Consider the following 27,372-nt stretch of genomic DNA (forward strand, 5'->3'; position numbering starts at 1 on the left):
TCAGTTTGGCTTTAAGAAGGTAAAGGCACGAGAGAGGCAATTCTGACGTTGCGGTTAATAATGGAAGCAAGACTAAAGAAAAATCAAGACACGTTCATAGGATTTGTCGACCTGGAAAAAGCGTTCGCCAATGTAAAATGGTACAAGATTCGAAATTCTGAGAAATGTATGAGTAAGCTACAGGGTGAGACGGGTCATGTACAAAATGTACAACAGCCAAGAAGGAATAATAAGAGTGGACGACCAAGAACGAAGTGCTCGTATTAAAAAGGGTGTAAGACAAGGATGTAGCCTTTCGCACCTACTGTTCAATCTGTGCAACGGGGAAGCAATGATAGAAGTAAAAGAAAGGTTCAAGGTTAAAGTGAAATGATATCAATGATTCCATTCGCTGATGAAACTGCTATCCTCATTGAAAGTGAAGAATAATTACATGATCTGCTTAACGGAATGAACAGTCTAATGAATACCAAATATGGTGTGGGAGTAAATCGAAGGAAGACGAAGGTAATGAGAATTAGTAGAAATGAGAACAGCAAGAAACTGAACGTCAGAATTGATGGTCACGAAGTACATGAATTTGAGGAATTCTGCTACCTAGACAGTAAAATAACCAATGACAGACGGAGCAAGGAGGACATCGAAAGCAGTCTAGCAATGGCAGAAAGGGCTTTCCTAGTCAAGAAAACTTTACGAATATCAAATATCGGCCTTAATTTGGAAAGAAATTTCTAAGAATGTACGTCTAGAGTACAGCATTGTATGGTAGTGAAACATGGACTGTTGGAAAACCGGAACAGAAGAGAATCGAAGCATTTGAGGCGTGGTGCCTCAGACGAATGTTGAGAGGTAGATGGAGTGATTAGGTAAGGAATGAGGAGGTTTTGCGCAGAATCGGAGAAGAGGAAAGGAGTATGTGGAAAACACTGATAAGGAGAAGAGATAGGGTGATAGGACATCTGTTAAGACATGAGGGAACGACTTCCATGGTAGTAGAGGGAGCTGTAGAGGGCAAAAACTGTAGAGGAAGACAGAGATTGTAATACATCCAGCAAATAATTGGGGGCGTACGTTGCAAGTGCTACTCTAAGATGAAGAGGTTATCACAGGAGAAGAATTCGTGTCGAGCCGCATCAAAACAGTCAGAATGCTGATGACCAAAAAGAAAAAAAAAATTATGGTAGTGAACTCAGAAATGCTTTGCAGTTGCTAAATATCTACGGAAACTGATTTCTTTTTTTTTTTAGTCAATGGTCTTCTGACCTTCTGACTGGCTCCATGCGGTACGCCACGAGCTCCTCTCCTGTGCCAACCTCTTCATTTCAGAGTAGCACTTTCAATCTACGTTCTCAATAATTTGAAGTACGTAGTCCACTCTCTGTCTTCCTCTTCAGCTTTTACCCTCTACAGCTTCGTCTAGTACAATGGAAATTATTTATCGTGTCTTAAGAGATGCTCAACCATCCAATTCCGTATGCTCGTCAGTTCAAATGGCTCAAATGGTTCTGAGCACTATGCGACTTCTGAGGTCATCAGTCGCCTAGAACTTAGAACTAATTAAACCTAACGAACCTAAGGACATCACACACGTCCATGCCCGAGGCAGGATTCGAACCTGCGACCGTAGCGGTCGCTCGCCTCTAGGCTATAGCGCCTAGAACCGCACGGCCACTCCGGCCGGCAGCTTGTCAGTATTTCCCATATATTCCTTTCCTCCGATTCTCCGGAGGACCTCCACATTTCTTACTCATCAGTCCACCCAATTTTCAACACTCGTCTGTAGCCTCACATCTCACACCCTACAATTCTCTTCTGTTCCATTTCTCTCACAATTCATGTTTCGCTACCGTACAATGCGCGCTCATTCTCAGAAATTTCTTCCTCAAATTAAGGCGTATTTTTGACACTAGTCAGCTTGTCTTGGCCAGGAATGCAGTTTTTGCCAGTCTGTTCTACTTTTGATGTCCTCCTTGCTCCATCCGTCATTGGTTACTTTGCTGCCTAGGTAGCAGAATTCCTTCAATTCATCTACTTCGCGACCATCAATACTGATGTTAGGTTTCTCGCTGCTCTCATTTCTCCTACTGCTCATTACTTTCGTCTTTCTTCGATTTACTCTCAATCCATATTCTGTGCTCGTTAGACTGTTCATTCCATTCAGCAAATCGTGATATTCTTCTTCACTTTCACTTAGGATAGCTATGCATTAGCAAATCTTATCACTGAAATCCTTTCCCGTTGGATGTTAATCCCACTTTCCAACCTCCTATTATTTCCGTCATTGTTCTTTCGATGTATAAATTGAGCTTACAGGTGAAAGATTACCTCCAGTCTTGCACCCCTTTTAACCCGAGTTCTCCGTTCTTGGTCTCCCACTCTTATTTTTCCCTCTTACCTCTTGTGCATGTTATATATTATCCGTCTCTCCTTATAGCTCACCCCAATTTTTCTCGGAAATTCGAACATATTGCACTATTTGACAATGTGGAGCGCTTTTTACAATTAACGTGTGTTGATTTTTTGTCGGCTCTTGCAGTCTTCGGAAAGTGAACTCCTCCCCCCCCCCCCCCCATTTCTCTTTGTCCATCTCATCCTCCCCCTCTCTTTGTCCAATTTTGCTCTCTGTGCATCACCTCCTCACCCTCCCCATGTCCGTTAATTCTCCCCCCCCCTCCCCCCTCTTACTCCTCTCTCTGCCACTGAGCCATGTTTATTTTTGTTGCAAACAAAACCATGATTGGGAAGTGTAGTCGCTTAAACTCCACGATGAACACCTCTCCAGCTGCTGGATCTGTGACAATCATTATGTTCCGTATAGCTTTAATCTGAAGTGGGTAGGTTTGCAGTGTCTCAGACGATTCAAGTTCCGTGGTAGTACTGAATCATAAGCCAGTGAGCCATACATGCAACTTCCCTGTTTTCTGTTGAAACCAAAAAACAACAAATTGTTGTGAATATAATAGTTGTTTGAAAATATAGGGAGAATCAATATGTATGGAAGAAATAAACTGTCTAATGGTTGTGTGTCACCCTATCGTAGCAGTAAGTGACGGCTAGAAGGAAACCTAAAGCGCAAATGTTCGCAGAACAGCACACAATTTTCTTAATCGCATTTGGTTTTAACACGAGTGTTGGCCAGAAAGTAAGTTCCGGTCGCGAAATGGAAACCACTAGGAAAATTCGGTAAAGTTTGCACAGATGTGTTGGGCAGTGTCTCTAGTATCCCCGTCTATCGTGTCGTAGGAGAGCCTGGTTAGAGATTTCCCCTGAGTCATGCAGCCCACATAACACAACTGTCGAGCAGTTCCTTCATGCCAATCCTCGGCAGTACACTGCAGGGGCAATGAAGACGCTCCTGCAGCGATTCCAATTAGAAGTGTTTGATCACCCACAATACAGTCCGTAATTGACTCCCCCTGAATCTCATCTCTGCTCACAAGAACCGCTTACTATGAAGACAAAATTTTTCCACAGAAAACGAGCTGCAGACCACTTCAGATAACTGGCCGAAAGTACAGGCTGCTGCTTTCTATGACGAGGATATTGGAAAGTCGATACAACACTACAACACGCGAAGTTGGAGCGGCGACTACGTAGAGAAGTATGTGGAAGGTATACCTAACTGTTGCAAATAAAACGTTTCTGGTTTTCACTGTGGTTTCCATTTCGTAACCGATCGGAACTTACTTTCTGAGGACAACACTCGTAGAATCCCTGTCCGCCCGATTATTTATTGGGGTATCACGTAAAAATGTGACGTGAGTCGGTCATCAGCTTCCTGAGATTTTTGGTAACAAGGGTTTCCCCTTTCTATATTATATTTATCTATTATGTATACAAGAAGTATGTAGTGTATGTTCTTTGGAGCGTCGTCTAAAAATTTGATTTATGCAGCCTAGAACTTTTAGAGATTTTCGGTGACAAAGTTTTCGCTTTACACTGAGGTGACAAAAAGTCATGAGACAAAGATATTCCCATTTACACATGGCGGCAGTATCGCGTACACAAGGTATAAAAGGGCAGTGCACTGTCGCACGTGTCATTTGTGCTGGGGTGGTTCATGTGAAAAGGTTTCCGGCGCGGTTATGGCTGCACGGCGAGAATTAACAGACTTTGAACGCGAAATGGTACATGTAGCTAGACGGATTGGAAATTCCATTGCGGAAATCGTTAGGGAATTCGATATTGCGAGATCCACAGTGTCTAGAGCGTGCCGAGAATATCAAATTTGAGGTATTACCTCTAGCCACCGACAACCCCGTTACTGGCGGCCTTCACTTAACGACCGAAAGCAGCACCGTTTGCGAGAGTTATCAATGCTAACAAACAAGTAACACTGATTCAAATAACCACAGAAATACACGTTTGACGTTGGTCGAACGTATCCGGTAGGACAGTGCGGCGAAATCTGGCGTTAATGGGCTGTGGCAACAGACTACAGATGCGATTTCCTTTTCTTAGAGCACGACGTCGCCTGCAGCGCCTCTCCTGGGCTCCTGACCATACCAGATTTACCCTACAGTCCTGGAAAACCGCGGCCACGTCGCGATTTCATTTGGTAACAGCTGATGATAGGGCTCTAGTATGGCAGGAACCCTGCGAAGGCATGGGAACCAAGTTGTCAGGAAAGGACTGTGCAAGCTGGTGTTGGATCCGTAACGGTGTGGGCTGTGTTTACATGGAGTGGAGTGGGTCTTCCGTTCCAACTCAACCGATCGTTGACCGTAAATGGTTATGTTTGTTACTTGGAGACCATTTTCAGCCATTCATTGACTTCGTGTTCCCATACGACAATTACATATTTATGGATGATAGTGCACTTCATGGAGCCACAAATGTTCGCGATAGGTTTGACGAACATTCTGGACAGTTCGAGTGAATGGTTTGACAACCCAGAATGCCCGATATGAATCCCATCGAACATTTAAGGAATATAATAGAGAGGTCAGTTTGTGAACAGAATCCTGTACCGGCAACGTTTCCACAATTTTGGACGGCTGTAGAGGTATCATGGCTCAGTATTTCTGCTGAGGGCTTCCAACGGCTTGTTGAGTGAGTACCACGTCGAGAAGCTGCACTACGCTGCACAAAACGACTTCCGATACGATATTAGAAGGTGTCCCGTAACATTTATCTACTCAGTGTTTACATAGCTTAGAGAAACGTGTAAAAATTTTGATGTAAATCCTTTAGATACTTTTCGAGATTTGTGGTAACAACGTTAAACAACAACTTGCCTTGATATTGCTTAGTACTATTCTGACACTCCACTCCTTCTCTCTTTCGTCAGACATTAGCATAAACACCCTGTGAGTGCGTTAGCGTCTATAGAATAAAAGACTGGGGTAAGGAGTGGACCTTTATTCTATGACATAGCACAACGGTGTTTAAGCTGTACACAAACTGTTTTTAATTCAGAATTATTATCAAGGAAATACACGAATTTATATAGGTTGTAGTGTGACAATGATAGGGCAGTTGTCAAGATAACACATTTTGTTCTGATGAATCGAGATAACTCTAAACACAACAATATCAAATTTTTAACCAGAAGGTTCTTCACAAAATTATTCCTACTACTACATCGTGAAGTTGACCAATATTACGACAAATTATCCGATTCCGGTTCTATGTTTGGTACTATTTAGGATGGCAATCAAGTCTATGGAGGATGGTTAGTTTTTGTGGCAAGCTGAGAAAAATATTACTCAAGATTGCTCGAGTTCACAGGGGACACAAGCTGGTGAGCCAACAAGTTTATGCCTCTGCACGCGGTATTTACCTTAGCTGCGATGAGCTGTTGGCTGCATGGCTACTCTTGTCCTCTGAAAGTCCTATGAAAGCTAATCAAAACCTTTAAAGATTATATCAACAGAAACTCTTCTATGAAACTCTCCTATAAAACATGCACTCATCCCTAGTCTTGAAATATGGCGATATGCACGTGCGTGGATGGAACAGCGTGCATATTACAATGCCCTCTCAGTTCTCACAAGAACAATTAACTATGTGGCTGTTTCGTTTCTCCGCTGTTGGAGCTCAACGACGCTACAGCTAATATCTAACTGAATGCCAGCTGAAGTGAATGCAGTGTTCACTGAACATTCCTCCTTTGTGTCATAGAGTGCGTGAGGCGCCCTGTTCTGCAGTTAACGTTGGTTCAGAAGAGAGTCCTCGAAATTTTCGGTCTTGTGGTCTGTCGTAGCAAAACTGTCGCCCACCTGGATCCTTTCGTGCTCCAAGTCACGACTTTTTCCGACCAATAGGAACGTTCCTTGTACTTTGTGAAAACTATCTCTGCCAATCGCAAAGAGTCTACCATCAAACTGTGTCAAAATTTCGGCACTTTACTCCTTCCTAGTCCATGTCAACCAATCGGACATTTTGTGCTCGCTCCATATGCCTAAAAGTTACATGCATACATCATGAGTGAACCACGCGCAGTTTACGTGATCGACTGTGTCACTGGTTTGTTCGTATCCATCTGGAATTCCCCAACGCAATTTTATAAAGATTCTCTCTGTACCACGCCACCTGCTCCCTAACTGCCCTCTTCGATGAGTCACCTAGCTTGTTGGTTGTCCATCGCCCTGGGTCCCTTTAAGAGCATTCCATTGTACTCAGGCCGTGACACAACTCGCGACCGCTCCCAAACTATGACATTTCCTCCAGCAGCTTTTTTCTTCTCTTGCTCGTTGACATGCAGGATTTAGGTTCCGTGTGTTAATACCGTCGACTGAGTGTCATCCCTTTATATTGCATACTATACATTTTAGTTGGCAAATCTGCTCATTTTCTCTGAAGTTTGTCAGTTGACATATTCACCTTCGTGTTACGATGTATAAAATCTCTCATGGAATCTGCGAAATTGATATTCATTTAATCTGTCACCTTACACTATTTATTATCTGATGTTAGTAGCATATTGCAGGGTGATGACTGACCTGGATAAAAGGAGGTACGTGATTCGCTTATCTTCACATCAAAATGATTTCCAATACAATCTTTGATTATTTTAACATGCCGAAAGACTGACCGATTTTACAATTTTTTTTCCTTCTCATCCTGTTGTGGGAACATCCTCAAATCATCACCGTAATAAACATTTATATTCAAAATTCAGGACACGTTTTGGACTAACGAATGCCCACGACCAGGTGCAATTAGTCACGCGCTGTGACCGCAAGTACTGCTAGACAGGTAGTCTGGAGGCGACCACCGCAAGCGATCGCAGAACACGAAATCAACCGTGAGTTTAAAAAATAAAAGCTTTACAACTGAAGCGGTGTCTTCCATGTCTACTTGTGATTTTCATTTTTTTCTATTTTCCGCTATTTATTTTTCATTCCAAAGTCATTTCATCCTCATGTGCAGTTCTCTGGTCGTTCCAGCCCTGCTACGTTCATCGAATAGTTTCCTTAATTGAGCGGTGGTTATTTTCCGCATATCCTGTTTGATAAAACAAAGTATTGCGATGCGACGCGGTTCTAACAATATAGGACTCTATGCAGCCGCCCATACCATTGCTCAGCATCTGTTTGAGGTGATTGGCAAGTAATACGAGTCTATCCGTCCCTATTTAGAAAAATCTTAGAAAAAAACCTTGAAATGTAGTAATAAGCCGGCCGCGGTGGCCGAGCGGTTCTAGGCGCTTCAGTCCGGAACCGCGCTGCTGCTACGGTCGCAGGTTCGAATCCTGCCTCGGGCATGGGTGTGTGTGATGTCCTTAGGTTAGTTAGGTTTAATTAGTTCTAAGTCTGATGACCTCAGATGTTAAGTCCAATAGTGCTTAGAGCCATTTTTTGTTGTAATAGCAAACAGCAACCATAGAATTCAGAAGGTAAACCATGCACAAAGATTAGACTTCAACCATTCCATGGCACCCAAAACCCAGGTGTCAAATTAATTGCACCTTTCTGTGAATGCATCAAACTCTCACAGGCATGTGTAGTTAATAAATATGGAAATTTTCTATATTGTAGCTACATTCACGGTAGTTTTATTTGACAAACTAGTCGTCCAAACTCTTTATCAACTTTTTTGTGGGGTAATTTGTGTTGGAAGAGCAAGATTTTTATAAATAATGTAATCACAGGAAAATCGGAAAACTACAGATTATACATTCTCCTATGAAGTTTCCATGCCAAGAGGTCTGTATACTCATTTGACATATCGAATGTGTCACTGTAGTATCTTGAAACACAGTTTTCCATGAACATATTATAAGAAGTAATATATTTTTAATAATTTATGTCTCATTTTAGACGAATTTCTATCATTAAGATGTATTTTTTGTTAGAAAAATAATTTGATTTTTAAAGTCCATGAATATTACTACAGTAATGAAATGCGATCTGAAATAGTTGCGTCTGAATCCGTATTGTGATCAACTTTCGTCTTTGTGCTAGTTCAGTTTGTATCCTCAGTTCTAGTACAGAGTGCCCACATTTTCTTGGCTCCTGTTCTCTTTAGTACTGAGTCGGTAGGGTCTCTAGAAAACTGCTCATATGGATTGTGGTATGAAGTTAGAGACATTTTAACTTTCTGTACTGCATATCACCACTCGTTTCCCCCCCCCCCCCCCGGGACGGAATTAGTGTACCCTTGCTGTCTGCGTCTAGTTTAAGTCATGGAATAGAGCGAACGTGTTCCGATGTCTGTGATTCGTGTAACTGAGGCGGAATGTGGGGACCAGCCCGGTATTCACCTAGCGGGATGTGGAAAACCGATTAAAAACCACATCCAGGCCGGCCAGCACACCGACCGACGTCGGTAATGCGCCGGGCGGATTCGATCCGGGGCCGGTGCGCCTACCCGAGTCCAGGAAGCAGCGCATTAGCGCTTTTTTTTTTCCACCAAGTGACTCTGGTTCACACTGAATTCGGCGCACTGCCGGCGCCGTGTCGATAAGTGGACTAGTGGTTTTGGATGCAGATAACAGACGGCCTTGTCGTGAAAGCTATGGCGTACAGCGTATCTCCGAGTGCAATGTATTAAGAGAGCGGTGACCAAGTTATTGTTTGATGTGAACCTTGCCTACGTCTTCTGTGTCAGACGAACCAACAATGATGTTTCAGCAAATGGCACATTCATTTTCTTTTGAATATCGAGTGAATTAAATTGCTACAATTAGAATGTACCGTATATGAGAAGAATAGTATCTTAATCTTCCTTTTTCGCATCTCTGCTCTTATGAAACCATGTAACAATGGTAAAGATTCTTCCAGGGAGACCAGTACATTGTGTAAGTCTAATACCGTTTGCACGATTTTTCTTGTTTCATGCTCCCCGCGGCAGGGTCTGCCCATGCGAACAGTGAAGGTAGCAAGTAGTATATCTGCACAAGTGGGAGTGGGAAGGCAGCTGCAGGCCCTAGCCGAGAACTAGAGGCCACCAATTGGCCCCCCGGTCGCAGAGTGCCAAGTCCTCAGCGTTGAGCACAGCACCGTGGATATTAGCATGTAAGTCCACAGGAGAAGAAGTTAAGATCCATTAAACTTGTGTATCAGTAGACACTAAGACTGCGAACTGTTGTATGTCCCTCCTCATAGAAGAACGCGTGCACACTATGATATCGCTAGCTGTAAATGAGGAACATTTGTGCGGGCTTGCCCTGTACCAGTTAGTTTACTTATTCGTATGGTGATTTTATACAATATACAGTTGATAAAAGACAAGTGATTTTATACAATATACATATAAGACAAGATTAAACCGTGAAGTCCGTGTTTTTCAACCAATTAATTAAGCTGCGTGTGAGAGTGAACGAGTCGTCGGGAATTACCGGTTATGAATGTAGTGGACAGCATTAGACTAGATGTTCAATTGTCTGCTCTCCTTGATTACATTCACACATTGGTGAACTGATCCAGGCTCATTTGTAGCAGAAGTAGCTACAACAACCATGTCCGGTCCTTAACCTGTTGAGGCGGCACCAGAGGTTCCTTGGTAGGTCAAAACCTTTTGGCTTCTTTGTGGGATCAAGGTTCAAATGGTTCAAATGGCTCTGAGCACTATGGGACTTACCTTCTGAGGTCATCAGTCCCCTAGAATTTAGAACTACTTAAAGCTAACTAACCTAAAGACATCACACACATCCATTCCCGAGGCAGGATTCGAACCTGCGACCGTAGCGGTTAAGTTTATGAACAACAACCAGCTGAATATACAGGATGCTTATAGTTAAACTTTCAGTACTTGAGAGGGCCTCCATGAAAAACGAGTGATCGTAGGACAATGAAACTTTGTGGAAACATTAGAAGGTCATGCTGCAGAGAAATAAGAAGTATGCCGTTGAAACAAACACATTTTTGATTTCCACATTTTAAATTTACACATGAGAGGGTAACGTTTGTTAACTGCGTACCATGTTTACGATCCAGGTCATAAACCTTGCTCAAAGTGGCGATCATCTGCAACAATGACAGCCTGAAACCACACTAGAAACACCATTTCACAATTGTTGGCAGCACTCTTCGAACGGTGGACCAGGGAATGTTCAGCTGTCGTGACGCAGCCCGTGCACTGCTTCAAGATCGCACGTCGTATCCAGCATTCTCAGCCACGACGACAGTAACTTCTTTAACAATTTGTGACGCAGCTGACCACTGGCCTATCCCAAAGCAGTTCCCAAATCGCAAGTTAATCCGAACTTCTGAATGATGTACTTCAGTGCGGAAGGAGAACTTCTTATTCCTTTAATGCGCAAACAGATTTACGAGTAAAGCCCTGCTCACCTTGTCCACACCCTTGTTGAAAAAAGGAAGATCAGGTTTAACGTCCCGTCGACATCAAGATCATTAGAGACGGAGCACAAGCTCGAATTGTGTCAAGGATGGGGAAGGGAATCGGCGGTGCCCTTTTAAAGAAACCATCCCGGCATTTGCCTGGAGCTATTTAGGAATACGAGGTGCCAGAATAAAGTAATGAGACGGATGTGAAATAATGTTGCTTACCGTTTTAGTCTAGTTAAGTGTTGTCACGTTCAAAGTAGTTCCATTCTTATTGAACACCCTTTTTCCAGCACTTCTCCCATTGATGGTAACATTTCTGGAACTCATCTTCTGTAATATCCTCCAAAACCCTCGTCACAGCTTTTTGGACATCTTGTGTTGTTTGAAAATGGTGTCGCTTGACCTCCGTTTTGACTCTTGGAAATAGAAAAAAGTCGCACTTAGCGATATATGGTGAATAAGGTGACTGTGGTAGTACTGAAATTTGTTTTGAAGTTAAAAATTGCAGTATTGACAGAGCAGTATGGGATGTCACATTATAGTGATGCAGAATCCAATTATCAGCAATGTTGGCACCGACACGAAGAACTCTTTTACGAAGTCTTTCTAAAATTTCTTTGTAGTAATATTGGTGAAGTGTTTGTCCAGGAGGCACCCACTCTTTACTCCCTTGGAATCAAAGAAGCACACAACCATGCATTTCACTTTTGACATGCGAGCTTTTTTTGGTCTGGATGATCCCTTTGAGCACCATTGCGAACGCCTACCGAAGTGGCCGTACGGTTCTAGGCGCTGCAGTCTGGAACCGCGCAACCGCTACGATCGCAGGTTCGAATTTCGCCTCGGACATGGATGTGTGTGATGTCCTTAGGTTAGTTAGGTTTAACTAGTTCTAAGTTCTAGGGGACTAATGACCTCAGAAGTTGAGTCCCATAGTGCTCAGAGCCATTTGAACCATTTTGAACCATTGCGAACTTCGGCGTTTTGTCTCTGGATCATATTGAAATAGACAACTTTCATCACCAGTGATAACACGGCTCAACAATTCTGGACTGCATTCCATTTGCTCTAGCAGATTTTTCCGTGTTTCTCGCTGTTGTGGTGTGTGAGTTTTGGGGACCATTTTTGCACTAATCTTTCTCATACCAAGATCTTCAGTTATTATTAGACGAACCGTTTCTCTATTGACGTTCAGTTTTTCTAAAATCATTTTCACGGATAATCTTAGGTCAGATCGTACTAGTTCAGGCACCCTGGGCAAGTTGCATCCATCCGTGAGGTTGATGGTGGTCCACTGCGGTCTTCATCTTCAATATTCGTTCTGCCTTCACTAAACATTTTATGCCAACGAAAAAGTTGAGCTCTTGACACATCCTCCTCTCCAAAAGCCATCTGAAGCTTACTGTAAGTGGTCGTCGCATTTTCGTCTAATGTAACGCAAAAAGAAATGGCATACCGTTGCGCAATATTATGCAGTTCCATTTCTGTGACGAGAGATACATACACGTGTTAACTTATTACAGCGCAACTCACGATTGAGCAGTTGCATCGATGTGCCGGTTGGACTAGAATCAGCTTATAGACCAAGGTCAAAGATATTGTGCCTACGCAAGCCTGCAGGGTAGCCACATCTTGCAAAGAAAATCAGTCTCATTACGTTATTGTCGCACCGTGTATCATGGAAAACCTAAGTCTGGATGGCAGGACGCGGGTTTGAACCGTCGTCCTGCCGAATGCGAGCCCATTTTCCTCGGACCAGACCCAGGTTGAGTGTTTGGAACTCCCATGCACACTGATCCTTGTGGTTCAGCCCTACTTGGCAGTTCCGGTGCCGGCACCTAACGACAGGTCAAGACGCTAATACTACTAACAGTGCAAACCTTGCAGCGTATAGTCTGAACAGGATTCCTTTAAAATTATGTTCTCCTACGTAAATGATTTTCCCTCTACACTGGCTTATGCAGCGAAAATTTAAGAATAACCAACCTGACCCGTAATTATAATATTATTACAATAGGTCATTCCGTTCATTCATTTACATTTCTGGAGATGCTTACCTCAATCGGTAAAACGGAACTCTACAGGATCACTTCGTTGTCGTCCGTTTGCCTGTCTGTGTATCTGTTCGACTGTTCAGAACTATTTCTCTCTCGAACGCGTATCCAAGTTGAAATTCATGTCAAGTATTAAGGTCTTCAGTCCCTTGGCAGTGTAAAAAAGGGGAGCTTATAAGTCAGTGGAATCAAATATACGGCCGTTTATGTTACACATTTTCACACTTGCCTACCCACTCATCGAACCTACAGGATACTTAACGTTAATCTAGAATCACGAAATTTGCCAAGAAGCAAGGTTTTACCAGGAAAGGAAAAATTTCGGAAATTGTTAATTTGTAATGACATCACAGGCAAAAATGTCGTCATTTGTTATCCGATTGACTGTCTGCTCCTCTGTGTTTTAAGAGCTCTTTTTCTCAGGAACGGGTAGTTCGGAATGTATGTCAAATGCTGAGTTCTACGGTCTTACGGCGCTGCAGTAAATGTTAGCTTCTAAATCAATGCAGTCAAGGGATACCGCTATTTGTGTCAAATATTCTGATACTCGCAAACCCACTCACTTTCCGTTGGTGTAGGAAAATTAAATTTGGTAAGAAGAAAGACTTCACTGTACAAGTAAAGTAAAAAAAATCGTAAAATCGTTAATATGTAAAATATTTCTTCTGTCATTTATTATCTGGTTTCAAACTCGAAATTAAAAATATGTACTATAGAAAATAGTCTTGATCACAAATTATTTATTACGGTGACCGGTTTCGACCACAACTGTGGTCATCTTCAGACCAATGAGTAAGAATCTCCTACGGTGGTAAATCACTGAAGATGACCACAGTCGTGGTCGAAACCGGTCACCGTTATAAATAATTTGTGATCAAGACTGTTTTTATAGTAAATATTTGTAACAACATTGACCACTGCATACTCCCATAATGTATTCAAATCGAAATTAAAACACTCTCGAAAGTCTTGGGATCCCTGGGACCAATATCTTGCCAATATTAATGTCGATAGCACGCGAAATCGTCAATATCTTTGGTACGGAGCCCTCAGTTCTAGTACTACCCGCACCCGGCCGATTTTTTTTCTTTTACGGGGCATCACAGCGCACGTATTATACCTCTGCAGCGTGAAACTGCTCATCGACGCATTTATCGTGGATATGATCTAAGGAACACACAGCTAGACTAAACAGAGCTACATTGACTACAAACACAGCTGGAAAGGATCCTGTGTTGCAGAAACTGCAGCTAACAGTTGGAAGCCGTGCCTCTCATAGGGCGCTGTTGTAGGGCTGTTGAGTCGGCTACCCCCTCTGTGACTTCTGCAAGTCGTGCTCCCAGCAGCAGGCGGCGGACGCGTGGAGAGGTCACACGTGCAGGTCGTGCGCTCTCCAGGCAGTCGCGAAGGGCCGCTGCTCATTAGTGTTGTGCAGCAAGTAGTTGCTGCTGCAGCCGCTGCTGCTGCTGCTGCTGCTGCCGCTGCTACTCACGCTATCTTTGTGATGCGGTCGGTGACGCTGTTCACGGCGTACAGCACGCCACACACGACGAACATCTCGCCCACTTCGTGGTGGTTCACGCTGATGTTCCACATGTACTGCTTCTGCATCGTCGACGTGTCCACCTGCAGCAACGCAATAAAGACAAAACAGGATTATGTACAGCCGCAGCATCGGAGCACAGGGGGCTGGGCTATTAGGCAGTCAAGCCTATTTTTGAAACTTCCTGGCAGTGTGCCGGATCGAGACTCAAACTCGGGACCTTTGCCTTTCTCGGACAAGTGCTCTACCAACTGAGCTACGACTCACGACCCGTCCTCATAGCTTCATTTCTGCCAGTACCTCGTCTTCTACCTTCCAAACTTCACAGAAGCGAACCTTGCAGAACTAGCACTCCTGGAAGAAAGAATATTCCGAGACATGGCTTAGTCACAGCCTGGGGTATGTTTCCAGAGTGAGATTTTCACTCTGCAGCGGGGTGTGCGCTGATACGAAACTTCCTGGCAGATTAAAACTGTATGCGGAACCGAGACTCGAACTTACCTTTCGCGGGCAGAGCTCTACCAAATATAATATAACAAGAAGTCCCTCTTACAGAATGCACAATAAGACATTAAAATACAGTAAACAAATGGAATGCTTACTATGCAACCGAAGCACTGCCCTCACCAACCATGGCCCAGCTGAAAGGACGAAATAAAAGAAAGGAAGATATTTAAAAAAATCCGTGGCCTCTTATTTCATAACAACAAACTAGTCCGAAACAAAAATGAAACCTTTAGCAAATTACCGGAAAAGTCTGAGGCACAATGAAATGTTATTTTATGGAGACAACCTCAGAAAAAATTTTTGGCTACTTCCACAACAAAGAAATAACGAAATTTATCCAAGATAACCCCAAATCACAGAAAACATGCTCACAGATGAAACTACAAAAAAAAGCAAAGAAAGGAAAGACAGATTCCAAGTCAAAATGAAAGCCAAACGAAGGATCGATATTGCTGAAGTAAAAAGGAAAGCAAGATGTAGAATGGAACAATATTGAGCTAATAGAAAAGCACAGGGCACTAAAAACTGATTTAATGAATCCCAGCATCTGGTGAAACGAAAATACGATAATTAGTTTATTGGCGGTGATCTTGCAGCAGAAAAGTTGGTCCCGACGCTTTCATTTCCCTTTTTTTTCAAGATTTTAGAAACATTAAGGATTGAAACAAAAAGGCAAAATGTGTTAATGTGGAATTATTGAGCGTGCTGTAAGTATAGTTGTAGATTATCCTGATGTCAGAACGAAACGGCGTTAACACTTTTACAAGCAATATAGACGCCTGTGTCAGCTTGCAGGAGGTGCTCGCGCCCTGTGCATTTGATGATAACGGCTTTCACACTGGTTGTGGCGTATAAAGGACAGGCAGTCTCGTCCCGTCTGCCAACATGCAATACGAAAGTTTTCATTTACAAGAGAAACAAAGGAGTCTATTACCGCTTCTGACGGTGAAAGCAACGTGGAATTGGGATTACGAGAAACGCGTAATCTAGATTAACGCAACATGCAGTAGAGGAACTAGGCTGCCTCAAATGTGAACGAAAAAATACGTTGGAGAAAACACACACGGACACATGTTTTACATGGTACACAGAAAAACCATTGCTTTTGCACAGGACCAACCTGTCTAGGTCCGAATGGGTACTGAGGGTGCAGGGCATACAAAAAGCAAACGAATAGCGAGATAGGCTGACCACATGTGGAAAAGCAGTTCACTTGGTGGTGCGGCTCTTAATGAAGTTTTCGTGGCCGGGTGACCGAGACGTGGACTGAGGAACTAAGCTGTTGCTGCTTGACAACAGGACGTTGGCGGGCTTACAGTTTCGCTCAGAATTTTTCTTTTGGTGACTTTTCCATTACCTCCTGGCTCTAGCTGTCAAGTCAAGTGAGGGTAACCTGAAGAAACCAGCCCTGACTGTCGGCTTACACAAGTCAAAGGCGAGCACCACCCATAGCCAGCAAGACGCCTCCACATGGCGCAAAAAGCTGTGGACGCGCCCTGGGTGCTTCGCCCGGCAAAGTTCTCATTTCCTCTGCCCGAGACATGCAAACCAGCAGACCCGTAATTCTTTGCAAAATTGCTGCTTTCTGTTGTAGTAAATGTCAAACTTAGGGGTATGAAAGTAGAACTAGGAGAAAATCTAGTGAAGTAATTTACAACTGGCATCTCTAGTTGTATGATAGAGTTGGTAATCCGAATAATAATAAGAAATTTTGATAAATATCGTTACCTTAAAGTATTCGTCATCCACTACCCATTCATTCATCTATATGAAAATTTACTAGTAACTTCAGTATTTTAACTCTTGCATATTAAAGAGGGAAGAGTACCTACAACACTCACATAACGTTTTTTAAAAGTAGTGCTACAAGATGACCCTAAAACGGAGAAACTTACTGTGCGCGTACTGGTGAATTTCTTGGTGCTGAGGTGTTCCTGCTGCTGTTGCTGTTGCTGATGTGCCCATCGTGTGAAGAATAATGGCGGTTTTCTGGCTTAAAGGGTTTATGGTTGGGAGGAATAGGGTCTCCAGGTGGGAGGTCAAATTGTGAGACGACGTGGGAGCTGATTTAAGGGCGTGAAGTGGAGGAACGAGTTTGTTGTGGAACATTATGATGGTTCGGGAAACTTTTTGTAATGCGTGCACTGGACAAAATGAAAGAAAGAAGAGACAAGGGTATCTAACCATGAAGAAAGAAAGTGAGAGTGGATGTAGGAGAACACGAAGGTGGAATCTGGGTGGAAATGAGAGGGGGAGGGGGGTGCTGATGAAACTGTTGAAGGGAGCTTCAATGATATTTAACTGCATTATAGTTATAGGAGTAGGTGAGGTGGCGTACTTTACAGGAATTACGTAGGGTGGGGTGGAGATTTGGTACCTAGCGAATATCTCTGAAATAAAGACAAGTTGGAAAAAGTTTGTAGTTCCAAGTAAGATGGTCGTTGCAGGTAAGGTATTAGTGGGATCAGTATTCAGGTTAAAGCTGCTGCGGATGAATTTTCTCGTTTTGAGAAAACTGAAGGGCGATCTGTGTAATGGTTTCCAAACCATTCAACAGTTAAGATCACATAATTTTTTTTAAAAAATTTAAGACAATCGGTTTCAGCAGACTATGTTCTCATCTTCAGGTCTTAAAATCTTTTGTTGTAAAACATGTTCCTTTTACGCTGACCTCACGCAGATGATGTCAAGTGGATAAAAATGCACATTATAAAAGGTTTGTCATCGCTAAAATATTTAAAAATGTAAAGCACACTGCGCAACTTACTATGTCCATATACATCTTGCTCGCAGTTGCTTGTTACATCATACAAACTCGGTACGCAATAACACAACTCTTTAAATTTGTTGGACATATTCTAAACAGTTTAGAATGCATATGTAAACAGATGTGCTACTGTGTACTGAGTTTGTATCATTAACAAGCAGCTGCGAGCAATATATATACGGACATAGCCTGTTAGGTAAGGTGCTTTATGTTTTTAGATATTGTAGTGGTGATAAACATTTTATAATGTGCTGACTTTACCCACTTGACATTTCATTCGTGAGGTCGGCGTAAAATGAACATGTTTTACAACAAAAGATTTTAAGACCTGAAGATGACAGCATAGTCTGTTGAAAATGGTTGTCTTAAATAAAAAATATTCTATGCGATCTTGGCTGGTTTTTAATCATATCTGTGTCCAATCAGGCCTTCTCGGCTGTGATTTGTGCTGCTAGTCATAAGTGTGGGCTGAACTTACGTTATATTACCCAACGGTTGTCATTATTACAAATGATGCAATTATAGTCAGACACTATACGCTATGGATCTAGTTCGCTGTAGAATATTTTGTTAATACGAAATTTTCTGAGAACACTGATAATTAAATGAGGTTTTCCAACCGTGCGCCGATTCCTGTCGATACCTGATGAGAGCTGTCTAACATGGTGTTGCTCAGCGCGGCGTGGTGGTATTTGCCGCGGTCCCATAGGGAGCGCGCGAAGAGGAAAAGCGAGTGTAATGTTAGTCTTTCCCTGCAATTCGATGTTACCTCGTTAAGATCGGGTGTTCTACCGGTAGTTCGCGTCTTCCAAGCAGGATATTTTGACGATGCGACAATACGTCTTCGTCAGGTGATCCATGAGCCTCACGGAAAACTTGATGAAGATGTCGAGTTGAGGAGTCTAAATATCCTGCTGCGAATACGCGGACCATCTACATCTACGTGATTACTCTGCTATTCACAATAAGGCGCCTGGCAGAGGGTTCAATGAATCACCTTCAAGCTGTCTCTCTACCGCTCCACTCCCGAACGACACGCGGGAAAAGCGAGCACTTAAATTTTTCTGTGCGAGCCCTGATTTCTCTTATTTTATCATGACGATCATTTCTCCCTATGTAGGTGGGTGCCAACAGAATGTTTTCGCAATCGGAGGAGAAAACTGGTGATTGAAATTTCATGAGAAGATCCTGTAGCAACGGAAAACCTCTTTGTTTTAATGACTGCCACTCCAGTTCACATATCATGTCTGTGACACTATCTCCCCTATTTCGCGATAGTACAAAACGAGTTGTCCTTCTTTGTACTTTTTCGATGTCATCCGTCAGTCCCAACTGATGCGGATCCCACACCGCACAGCAATACTACAGAATAGCGCGGACAAGCGTAGTGTAAGCAGTATCTTTAGTAGACCTGTTGCACCTTCTAAGTGTTCTGCCAATGAAACGCAGTCTTTGGTTTGCTCTACCCACAATATTCTCTATGTGATCCTTCCAATTTAGGTTATTTGTAATTGTAATCCCTAAGTATTTAGTTGAATTTACAGCCTTCAGATTTGTGTGACTTACCGCGTAATCGAAATTTAGCTGATTTCTTTTAGTACTCATGTGAATAACTTCACACTTTTCCTTATTCAGGGTCAATTGCCACTTATCGCAACTTAAAGATATCTGTTCTAAATCATTTTGCAAGTCGTTTTTATCATCTGATGACTTTACAAAACGGTAAATGACAGTATCACCTGCAAACAATCCAAGACGGCTACTCAGATTGTCTCCTATATCGTTAACATGGATCAGGAACAATAGAGGGCCTATGAAACTTCCTTGGGGAACACCGGATATTACTTCTGTTTTGTGAGACCTGAGTTTCTCCTGGCGTATACAACTTTCAAATAACTTCCGGGAATTCAGCCAGGTAACACTTTCAGCGACCGCCGATATTTCGGCGGGAGAACACCCCGCCATTTTCAAGGCAAACTGCAACGGACAGGCGGCGTACATGCAAATTTAATACCTCGGTTCTCGGATAGAAGCAGGAAAGATAACACACACACACATTGAACACTAGTGCCACCAAAGATGACCAAAGTCAGAGCTATCGATAGTGAGACTATGAATTCGTAGGTGAGGCAGCATTGACTCTGTTCCTCTGTTTTTAAAACCCGCCTGTTTCTTTAGATACGTTGACGATACCTTCGTTGTTTGGCCTCACGGTACGGAGAATTTGAATGTCTTTCTAGAACATCTGAACTCGATCCACCCGAACATTCGTTTTACGATGGAGGTGGAAGAGGATGGTTGCCTTCCCTTTCTCGACGTGTTGGTTAGGAGGAAGGATGATGGATCATTGGGACATGCAGTCTACAGGAAACGTACTCACACCGACTTGTACTTACAAGCTAATAGTTGTCACCATTCGGCTCAGCGTGAAGGGGTACTTCGTACCTTGGTACACAGGGCACATGTCGTTTCTGACACTGAGACTTTGCCAGCTGAGCTGTCCCATCTTGAAGTTACATTTCGTCAAAATGGTTATAGTGATAGACAGATTGAACGTGCGTTGCGCTACCGACCAACTGTACATCGGGTGATTGATGATAATTCTGAGTCAACACCTAAGTCCACTGCCTTTTTGCCTTACGTAGGAAACACGTCCAATAAGATCGGTCGTATTTTACGGAAATACGATGTGAAATGTGTTTTCCGACCTCCATCTAAAATTAGAGCACTTTTGAGTTCCGTTAAGGATGATCTTGGACTGCATAAGGCGGGTGTATATCGTATTCCTTGTAGGTGCGGCATGGCATATATTGGTCAAACGATCAGGACCGTGGAGGACAGATGTACTGAGCATAAACGGCACACACGATTACAGCAGCCAAATAGATCTGCTATTGCCGAACATTGCTTGGATACTGGGCACCCCATGTTATATAATAACACCGAGATATGGGCATGCACGTCCAGCTATTGGGACAGTGTCATTAGGGAGGCAGTTGAGATTAAATTAGCGAGCAACCTCGTTAACAGGGATGGAGGTTTCTGTTTAAACTCTGTTTGGAATCCGGCTCTCTCCCTTGTCAGAAAACAGAGGAACAGAGTCAATGCTGCCTCACCTACGAATTCATAGTCTCACTATCGATAGCTCTGACTTTGGTCATCTTTGGTGGCACTAGTGTTCAATGTGTGTGTGTGTTATCTTTCCTGCTTCTATCCGAGAACCGAGGTATTAAATTTGCATGTACGCCGCCTGTCCGTTGCAGTTTGCCTTGAAAATGGCGGGGTGTTCTCCCGCCGAAATATCGGCGGTCGCTGAAAGTGTTACCTGGCTGAATTCCCGGAAGTTATTTACTTCTGTTTTACTCAATGACTTTCCGTCTATTACTACCACCGGCAGAACGCCCGATCTCAGCGAAGTGATGGGAAAAGTGAGGATTTTACGCAGCACGACGGAGGGAGAGTGAGGTTCTCTTCGCCGTTTCTTGCGCTAGAGTACTTTGGTACTCTCCTTGGTTTGGGAGAGGGCAGAACACGAGACACTGCACTGGACGGGTTGCGCCTGCTCTTTACCGTGCTGTGGTGCACCACGATGAACGGTGGTAGCCGAGCAGCGTCGTCCGGAAGCGTGTTACGGCACCTGCGTTGAAGATTCCTGCCAGGAAAGGTTTAAATTAGGCTTCAGGTTGTTTTAATGTTTGTGCTGTTCTTTACGTTGTGTTGCAAGTTATTCTATTGCCAAGCATGGCCTCCCGAGGAGCTATTGGCATCTCTCATTTAAAAAAGGAATGTCTTAACACGAACTGCGAATAATGGCCCAAGTAGCTGAGGTAAGCGTGACGGAACTAGCGCAAAGGTTGCGGGACGCTTTGCTGCCCATTACAGCTATGTAAGCAGGATGTAGCGAGGTAGCTGCGGCTGCTAAACTGTGTTCCGAATACCTCTCCAAATGGCTCAAATGACTCTGAGCACTATGGGACTTAACTTCTGAGGTCATCAGTCCCCTAGAACTTAGAACTACTTAAACCTAAATAACCTAAGGACATCACACACATCCACGCCCGAGGGAGGATTCGAAACTGTGACCGTAGCGGTCACGCGGTTCCAGACTAAAGCGCCTAGAACCGCTCGGCCACAACGGCCGGCGAATACCTCTCCGCGGTGAAAGTCAATATTAAGTTTTTGCAGGACAGCTGCCTTCTCTTAAGCAAGTATTGAGTATTGAAGCAAAGTTAAGCCACTTGGCTAACCGTATGCAAGATTTGTTTCAAATCAATACGGATAGGAAACAAATTCCAACTCTAGAAACACTGCGTGGAAGACTGGTGAAACTTCAGATCATGATCAAATGGTTGTCGTATATGCAGAAAGGATCGGAAGACGGTGTTATGCAGGACTGTGGCGGAAGGTGATGACTTGGGACTGCGGCGTTGCTTCAATAAGTTTCCCAGTCCGATTGCTAGAGTATTTTAGGAAGTAGGAGTTTGGCCAATTGAGTCGAATATGGAGACGGTGATAGCGGCAAGTGAACGTCCTTCATTTTTCGCACCTTCAGATGTTTCAGGTGATTTATACTCTCGCTAGCGGTAGACTGAGTGGAGCAAATTATCCGCGAACAGGTCTCCCTTGAGGGATTGCGTAGCCTAATTTTTCATCGAAACCTCTACAGCAGGTGTAACAATGAGATGATAAATTCGTATTATTTTAGAGTTCATGGAGGCATCGAAAGTTTAGTCCATTGCGAGGATGATATCCAAAGAGCTAGGATTGCGCTTTGGTTGGGAACTACAGAAAGTGACACTAATAATAATATTTTGAAAGCATACGTCTGGCAGACGACTCGCGAGTGATTTTCATGGTAAAGCCTCAGAATTTTGAGGAACTTGATCAGTTAGTAGCCGCTCTGTGGAGTTTTCGCTTTAATGATGGAAAAGGGACGAAAGCGGAGTACAACTCTGTAGTAGCAAGTCCAGTGAGCCTGTGGACGGAACGAAAAAGGTAAGTTTCTTTTCACGCGGAGAATTATTTTGGTTGTAATCAGAATATGGCTCGCGACTGTTAATTTCGGCTAAGCGATCTTAAGAACAGCTGACGGCGCTGGCGAAGCGGTGGGCTTTCGAAGGGTTGTAATAAAATCATGGCGCTGAACACGGCCTACCATTCATTTGCACCACTATCAGTCGCGAGTCCACGAATCGGTGTGCAGTTTATTGGATTCTGGGAATATTTGTTCCTTAATGGATTATCATTGGTGCTAGAGACATAGGTCTATTTGCAGCTTTCCTCTCTAGCAAACCTTTGGTAAGAAATGTCGTACAGTGAGTAGGGAAAGTTTACTGTTGCTAAGCAAGGTGCGGGTTCAAGTAAAAATTCATGATTTGTATTGTTCGTTAGAGTTCATGGTATCTAGCAGCTCGTCTTCAAGTGTTACTTTGGGTTGGGATTGTATAGTCAAGACGCCATGCATTTTGGATTATGCTGGAATACATTTTCTCTTTAAATTTCACCCGCAGAAGAACTAAAGCAGGTTTCTGATGCTTTGAAAGACCGGTTGGGCGTCACCAACAAGCTCGAATATGACATTCAGCTAATGGATCTCGTGCCAAGAAGGCAATCGCACTATCGTCTGACTCCGCCCAAGATCAAGATTCGAGAGTTAAAGCAGCTGCTGTGAATTCTTCCGGGTTGTATGGCCGTGGTCCATGGAACTTTTCAATCCCTGACGTTTCGTCCAAGGCCGTCGGCAAGACTCAGCACAACCAGGAGCACCTCCGAAGATGTCCAACGTAGCTTTGAACGGAACTTCAGAGATTCAAGGGTTCTATGGACCACGGCCATACAACCCGGAAGAATTCTCAGCAGCTGAAACATCCGGTCGTGAAAGCCTTCATTGTATGATTAGAGTTAAAACAGATCATCAGTCAGTTGCTAGAGGATGGAGTCATTAGACCCTCCACTTCGCTTTATGCGGTTCCTAGTTATTTTTCTTTTTATTTTTTTTAAAAAAGAAGAAGAAGGCAAGGGGTACCGATGGTGTAGTAGATTATCGGGTCTTGAACCAGAAGGTTGTGCTAGAATCACAAGAATCAGTTCTATTAACGGATCTCCACAAATGCTTTACGTGGTTCAGAAGAGCCCGTTATTTCACAGTATTAGATTTGAATCAGGCTTATTGAATGAGAACAGTTGTATTAAAATGTTACTCTGTTGCAGCGCCGTACCTACCGCTTCTCTGCTCCTTGCAGTTGCTACCATGGGAAATACCTTTCACCATATCAGTTTGTTTGCCTTACTGAGAAATATAGAAAACAAGGCACGTTTAACGTTCGTCGTAGCTCAATCTCTTCCATAGAAGGTGGCATATTTAGGTAAAATCCACTAAACGTAATGAATACGTTGCGAAAGGATGGTTATAATCAAAAGATTTTTCTAAACTACAAGTACTTCACACGATTTCAACAAACAAGGGCCGATAGCTGTCGCCGAGCGGTTCTCGGCGCTTCAGCCCGGAACCGCGCTGCTGCCACGATCGCAGGTTCGAATCCTGCCTCGGGCATGGATGTGTGTGATGTTATTAGGTTAGTTAGGTTTAGTTCTAATTTTGCGGCCTGAAGACCTCAGATGTTAAGTCCCATAGTGCTTAGAGCCATTTGAATCATTTTTTGATCAAAGTATGTAGCAATAAAAGTAATGCTTCCAAAGTGTTTATTGCATTACATGGCTTCACATGAAGCGAGTTATTGGAAGGAAAAAAAGACAAATGGTCTTGTACATAGAACGAAATAATTCTAAATTAGTTACTTCGACGGTATGGTTTTGACTTGACAATAAGAAACTTCATTTCTTTGTACAGAAAGAATTTACAAGTTACTGCATGACGACATAGCAATATCTTAGCCCTCTGTACCATAGGACACCTGATGAGTTGGGAGGATTTTACTGAAATTAGTAGCGCCATCACCTTTATGAGCGAGAACAGTACCACCTGCTTACTAGTCGCTACTTATAACGAAAGGGAACAAACCTTTCTGCATTAGAGAGAACACTTGACGTAACTTTTTTGGGGGGTGAAATCGTCTTCGCCTTATTTTAGTGCAAGGCTACCGACTTCCCCCGTCCCTCTCTGCCCGCCCTTCCTTAACTGCCTCGTTGTTCCTGGCGTGAATTGGCTGACCATTTTCAGCAACGAAATAATAAGATGCACGTACAGATTATTTGTCCTGCCGCAACTACTGATACTACAAGGTGCTTATAAATCAGCAGTGTTTCACGGGTTGAATAATTGTTATAAAAAGAAGGACGTAGTGACTTTGACTAATAATCAAAAAGCCTTGTGTTCCTTGTTCTACGCAAGCCAATGCTTAAATTCTAAATAAAAGTTATCAGCAAGGGCTGTTGAAGGCTTCCGGCATAAGGAGCCACCCGCGCTCTACCACCGGTCATGTCAAACAGAGCGGAGGAGCATGCAGGCTACGTCTTCCCCTTTGGGTGGGAAACTGCCCACAAAAGGCGAAAGAGTCAGTGATGATCAACGACTTGAGGATGCAAAAGGCAACGGAGATCACAGCTTTAGAGACACAAAATGTACATCCATAACATGCATGACTTGTAATTGGGTAAGTATCTTGATCATCTGTCTATTGTTAATGGGTTCGGAATCAGTCCCCTATTCGGATCTCGAGGATGGGATTGCCAAGGAGAAGGTAACCACCAGAAAAAGAATGAATAATTAACGAAAATCTAACATTCTACGAACAGTCGCTTGCAATGTCTCAAGTTTTAACGTGGTTGGGAAGTCGAAAAATTTGAAAAGTGCAGTGGAAGGCGGAGTCTAGATATAGACAGGGTCACTGAAGTGAAATGAAAGAAGACACGGCTTTCTGGTTAGAGGAACATAGAATGATATCAACAGCAGCATAAATGTTATAACGCAAATATGGTTCGTTATGAGAAGGATGGGAGAGAGAGGGACGGCAGAGAGTGAATAAACATTTCAGCGATAGGGCAGAACACGTCAGAACCGGTAGCAAACCAAAGCCAGCAATAATAGTACAAGTATATATGCCAAAATCTCACGCAGAATATGAACAGATAGAGATTATGAAGGCAGTGAACCGGTAAATCAGCGTGTTAAGGGATTTCATAACTTAATGGTAATTGGGTACTGGTATGTGGTAGTACCGAAAGTCATGGAAGACACAGTTAAAGGTGAATACTACATTGGTAGTAGGAACGAGAGAGGAGATAGAATAGCTGACATCTGTAAGAAATGTCAGGACTAGCGACTACACAATTAAAAAATCACAAGAGGAGTAGGTATGCTTGGAATAGGACCGGAGACTAAGAGAGATTCTACCTGGATTACATGGTCAGCGAGAAATACTGGAATGAGATATTTGATTGTAAGTGGTTCCAAAGAGCAGATTAGAGGTGGATCATAATTTGGTAATGCTGAAAGGTATAGTAAAGTCTATGAGAACCGTGCGGAAAAATCAAAGTGGAAAGATGAGGTTAAAGAAATAAAGGGGAATGATGAAATGCGTTTGAAGTTCTCTAATCCTGTAGATACTGTGATAATGAGTACTACAGTAGGTAGTTCAGTTGAAGAATGGACATCTCTAGAAAGGGCGCTCACAGAAGTTTGGACAGACAAACTTTGCCACGAGAAAGAAAACTTCGAAGAAATTTTAAGTGGCAGAACAAATAATTCAGTTGATCAACGATAGAAGAAAGTATAGAAAAGTTCAGGGAAAGACAAGATTACAGCAACGTAAGTCACTTAGGATTGAAATAAAGTGCCAGTGCGCCGAAGCCAACGCCAAACGGTTGCATGAAAAATGTGGAGAAATTGAAAAGTGCTGCTCGTCGGAGGGACTGATTCGGCGTATAGAAAAGCCAAAACAAACTTCGGTGAAATTAAAAGCAAGGACGGCAACATTAAGAGCGACGTGGAACTTGCATTGTTAAACTCAGAGGAGAAAGCGGACCGACTGAAATAGTAGAATGAAATTCGCTACTTGTCTGACGCCTTGATGGAAGAACACATGGGAATAGAAATGAATGGTATAGGGGACCCAGTATTAGGGTTCAACAGATCGTGGAAGACCTAGATCAGTTAAGGCAGAAGAGGTAGATTATATGCCTTCGAAATTACTAGAATCATTGTGAAAAGTGGCAACAAAGAGAATATGTAGAATCGAAGGTACTATAGACACCATAACACTTTCGGAAAAATAGCATGCACATAATTGTTGAGACATCAAGGGCAGGTGAGGATGAGAACTATAGTACAGTCGGCTTAACGTCTCATGCATCCAAGATGTTGACAAGAATAATTTACAGAAGAATGAAAAAGGAAACTGAGGGGCTGCTAGATGACGATCATTTTGGCTTTGGGAATCGTAGGGGCAACAGGCAGCCAGTCCTGACTGTGTGATTGATAATGGAGGCAAGACTTAAGAAAAATTAGGGCTCGGACGCTAGATTTCGCTAGATTTGTAGACGGAGGAAAAGCCTTCGACACTGTAAAATGTTGGAAACCCTGAGAAAAATAGTAATAAGCTATGGAAAAAGACGAATAATGTTGGATATGTACAACAACCAACAGGGAACAATAATAATCGAAGATCAAGAACGAAGTGTTCGGATTAAAAATGGCGTAAGACGGAGATGCAGTCTTTTTACCCTATTGTTTACTCTATGCATCGAAGAAATAATGACGCAAATAAAACAGAGGTTGAGAAGCACGACTAAAATTTAAGGGGAAACTAA

At 43.0% G+C, this 27,372-nt stretch overlaps 1 protein-coding gene across 1 annotated transcript in view; it reads right to left on the bottom strand.

Annotated features, from left to right (window-relative positions):
- Positions 1–27,372, bottom strand: part of LOC126483615 (uncharacterized) — a 733,734-nt gene that overhangs the window by 47,802 nt on the left and 658,560 nt on the right. Inside the window, exon 13 of the mRNA XM_050106657.1 lies at positions 14,280–14,413. Coding sequence (XP_049962614.1) covers positions 14,280–14,413 — 134 coding nt within the window. The remainder of the gene's footprint in view (positions 1–14,279; positions 14,414–27,372) is intronic.

Source organism: Schistocerca serialis, chromosome 6, assembly GCF_023864345.2.
Source record: "Schistocerca serialis cubense isolate TAMUIC-IGC-003099 chromosome 6, iqSchSeri2.2, whole genome shotgun sequence".
NCBI lineage: Eukaryota > Metazoa > Arthropoda > Insecta > Orthoptera > Acrididae > Schistocerca > Schistocerca serialis.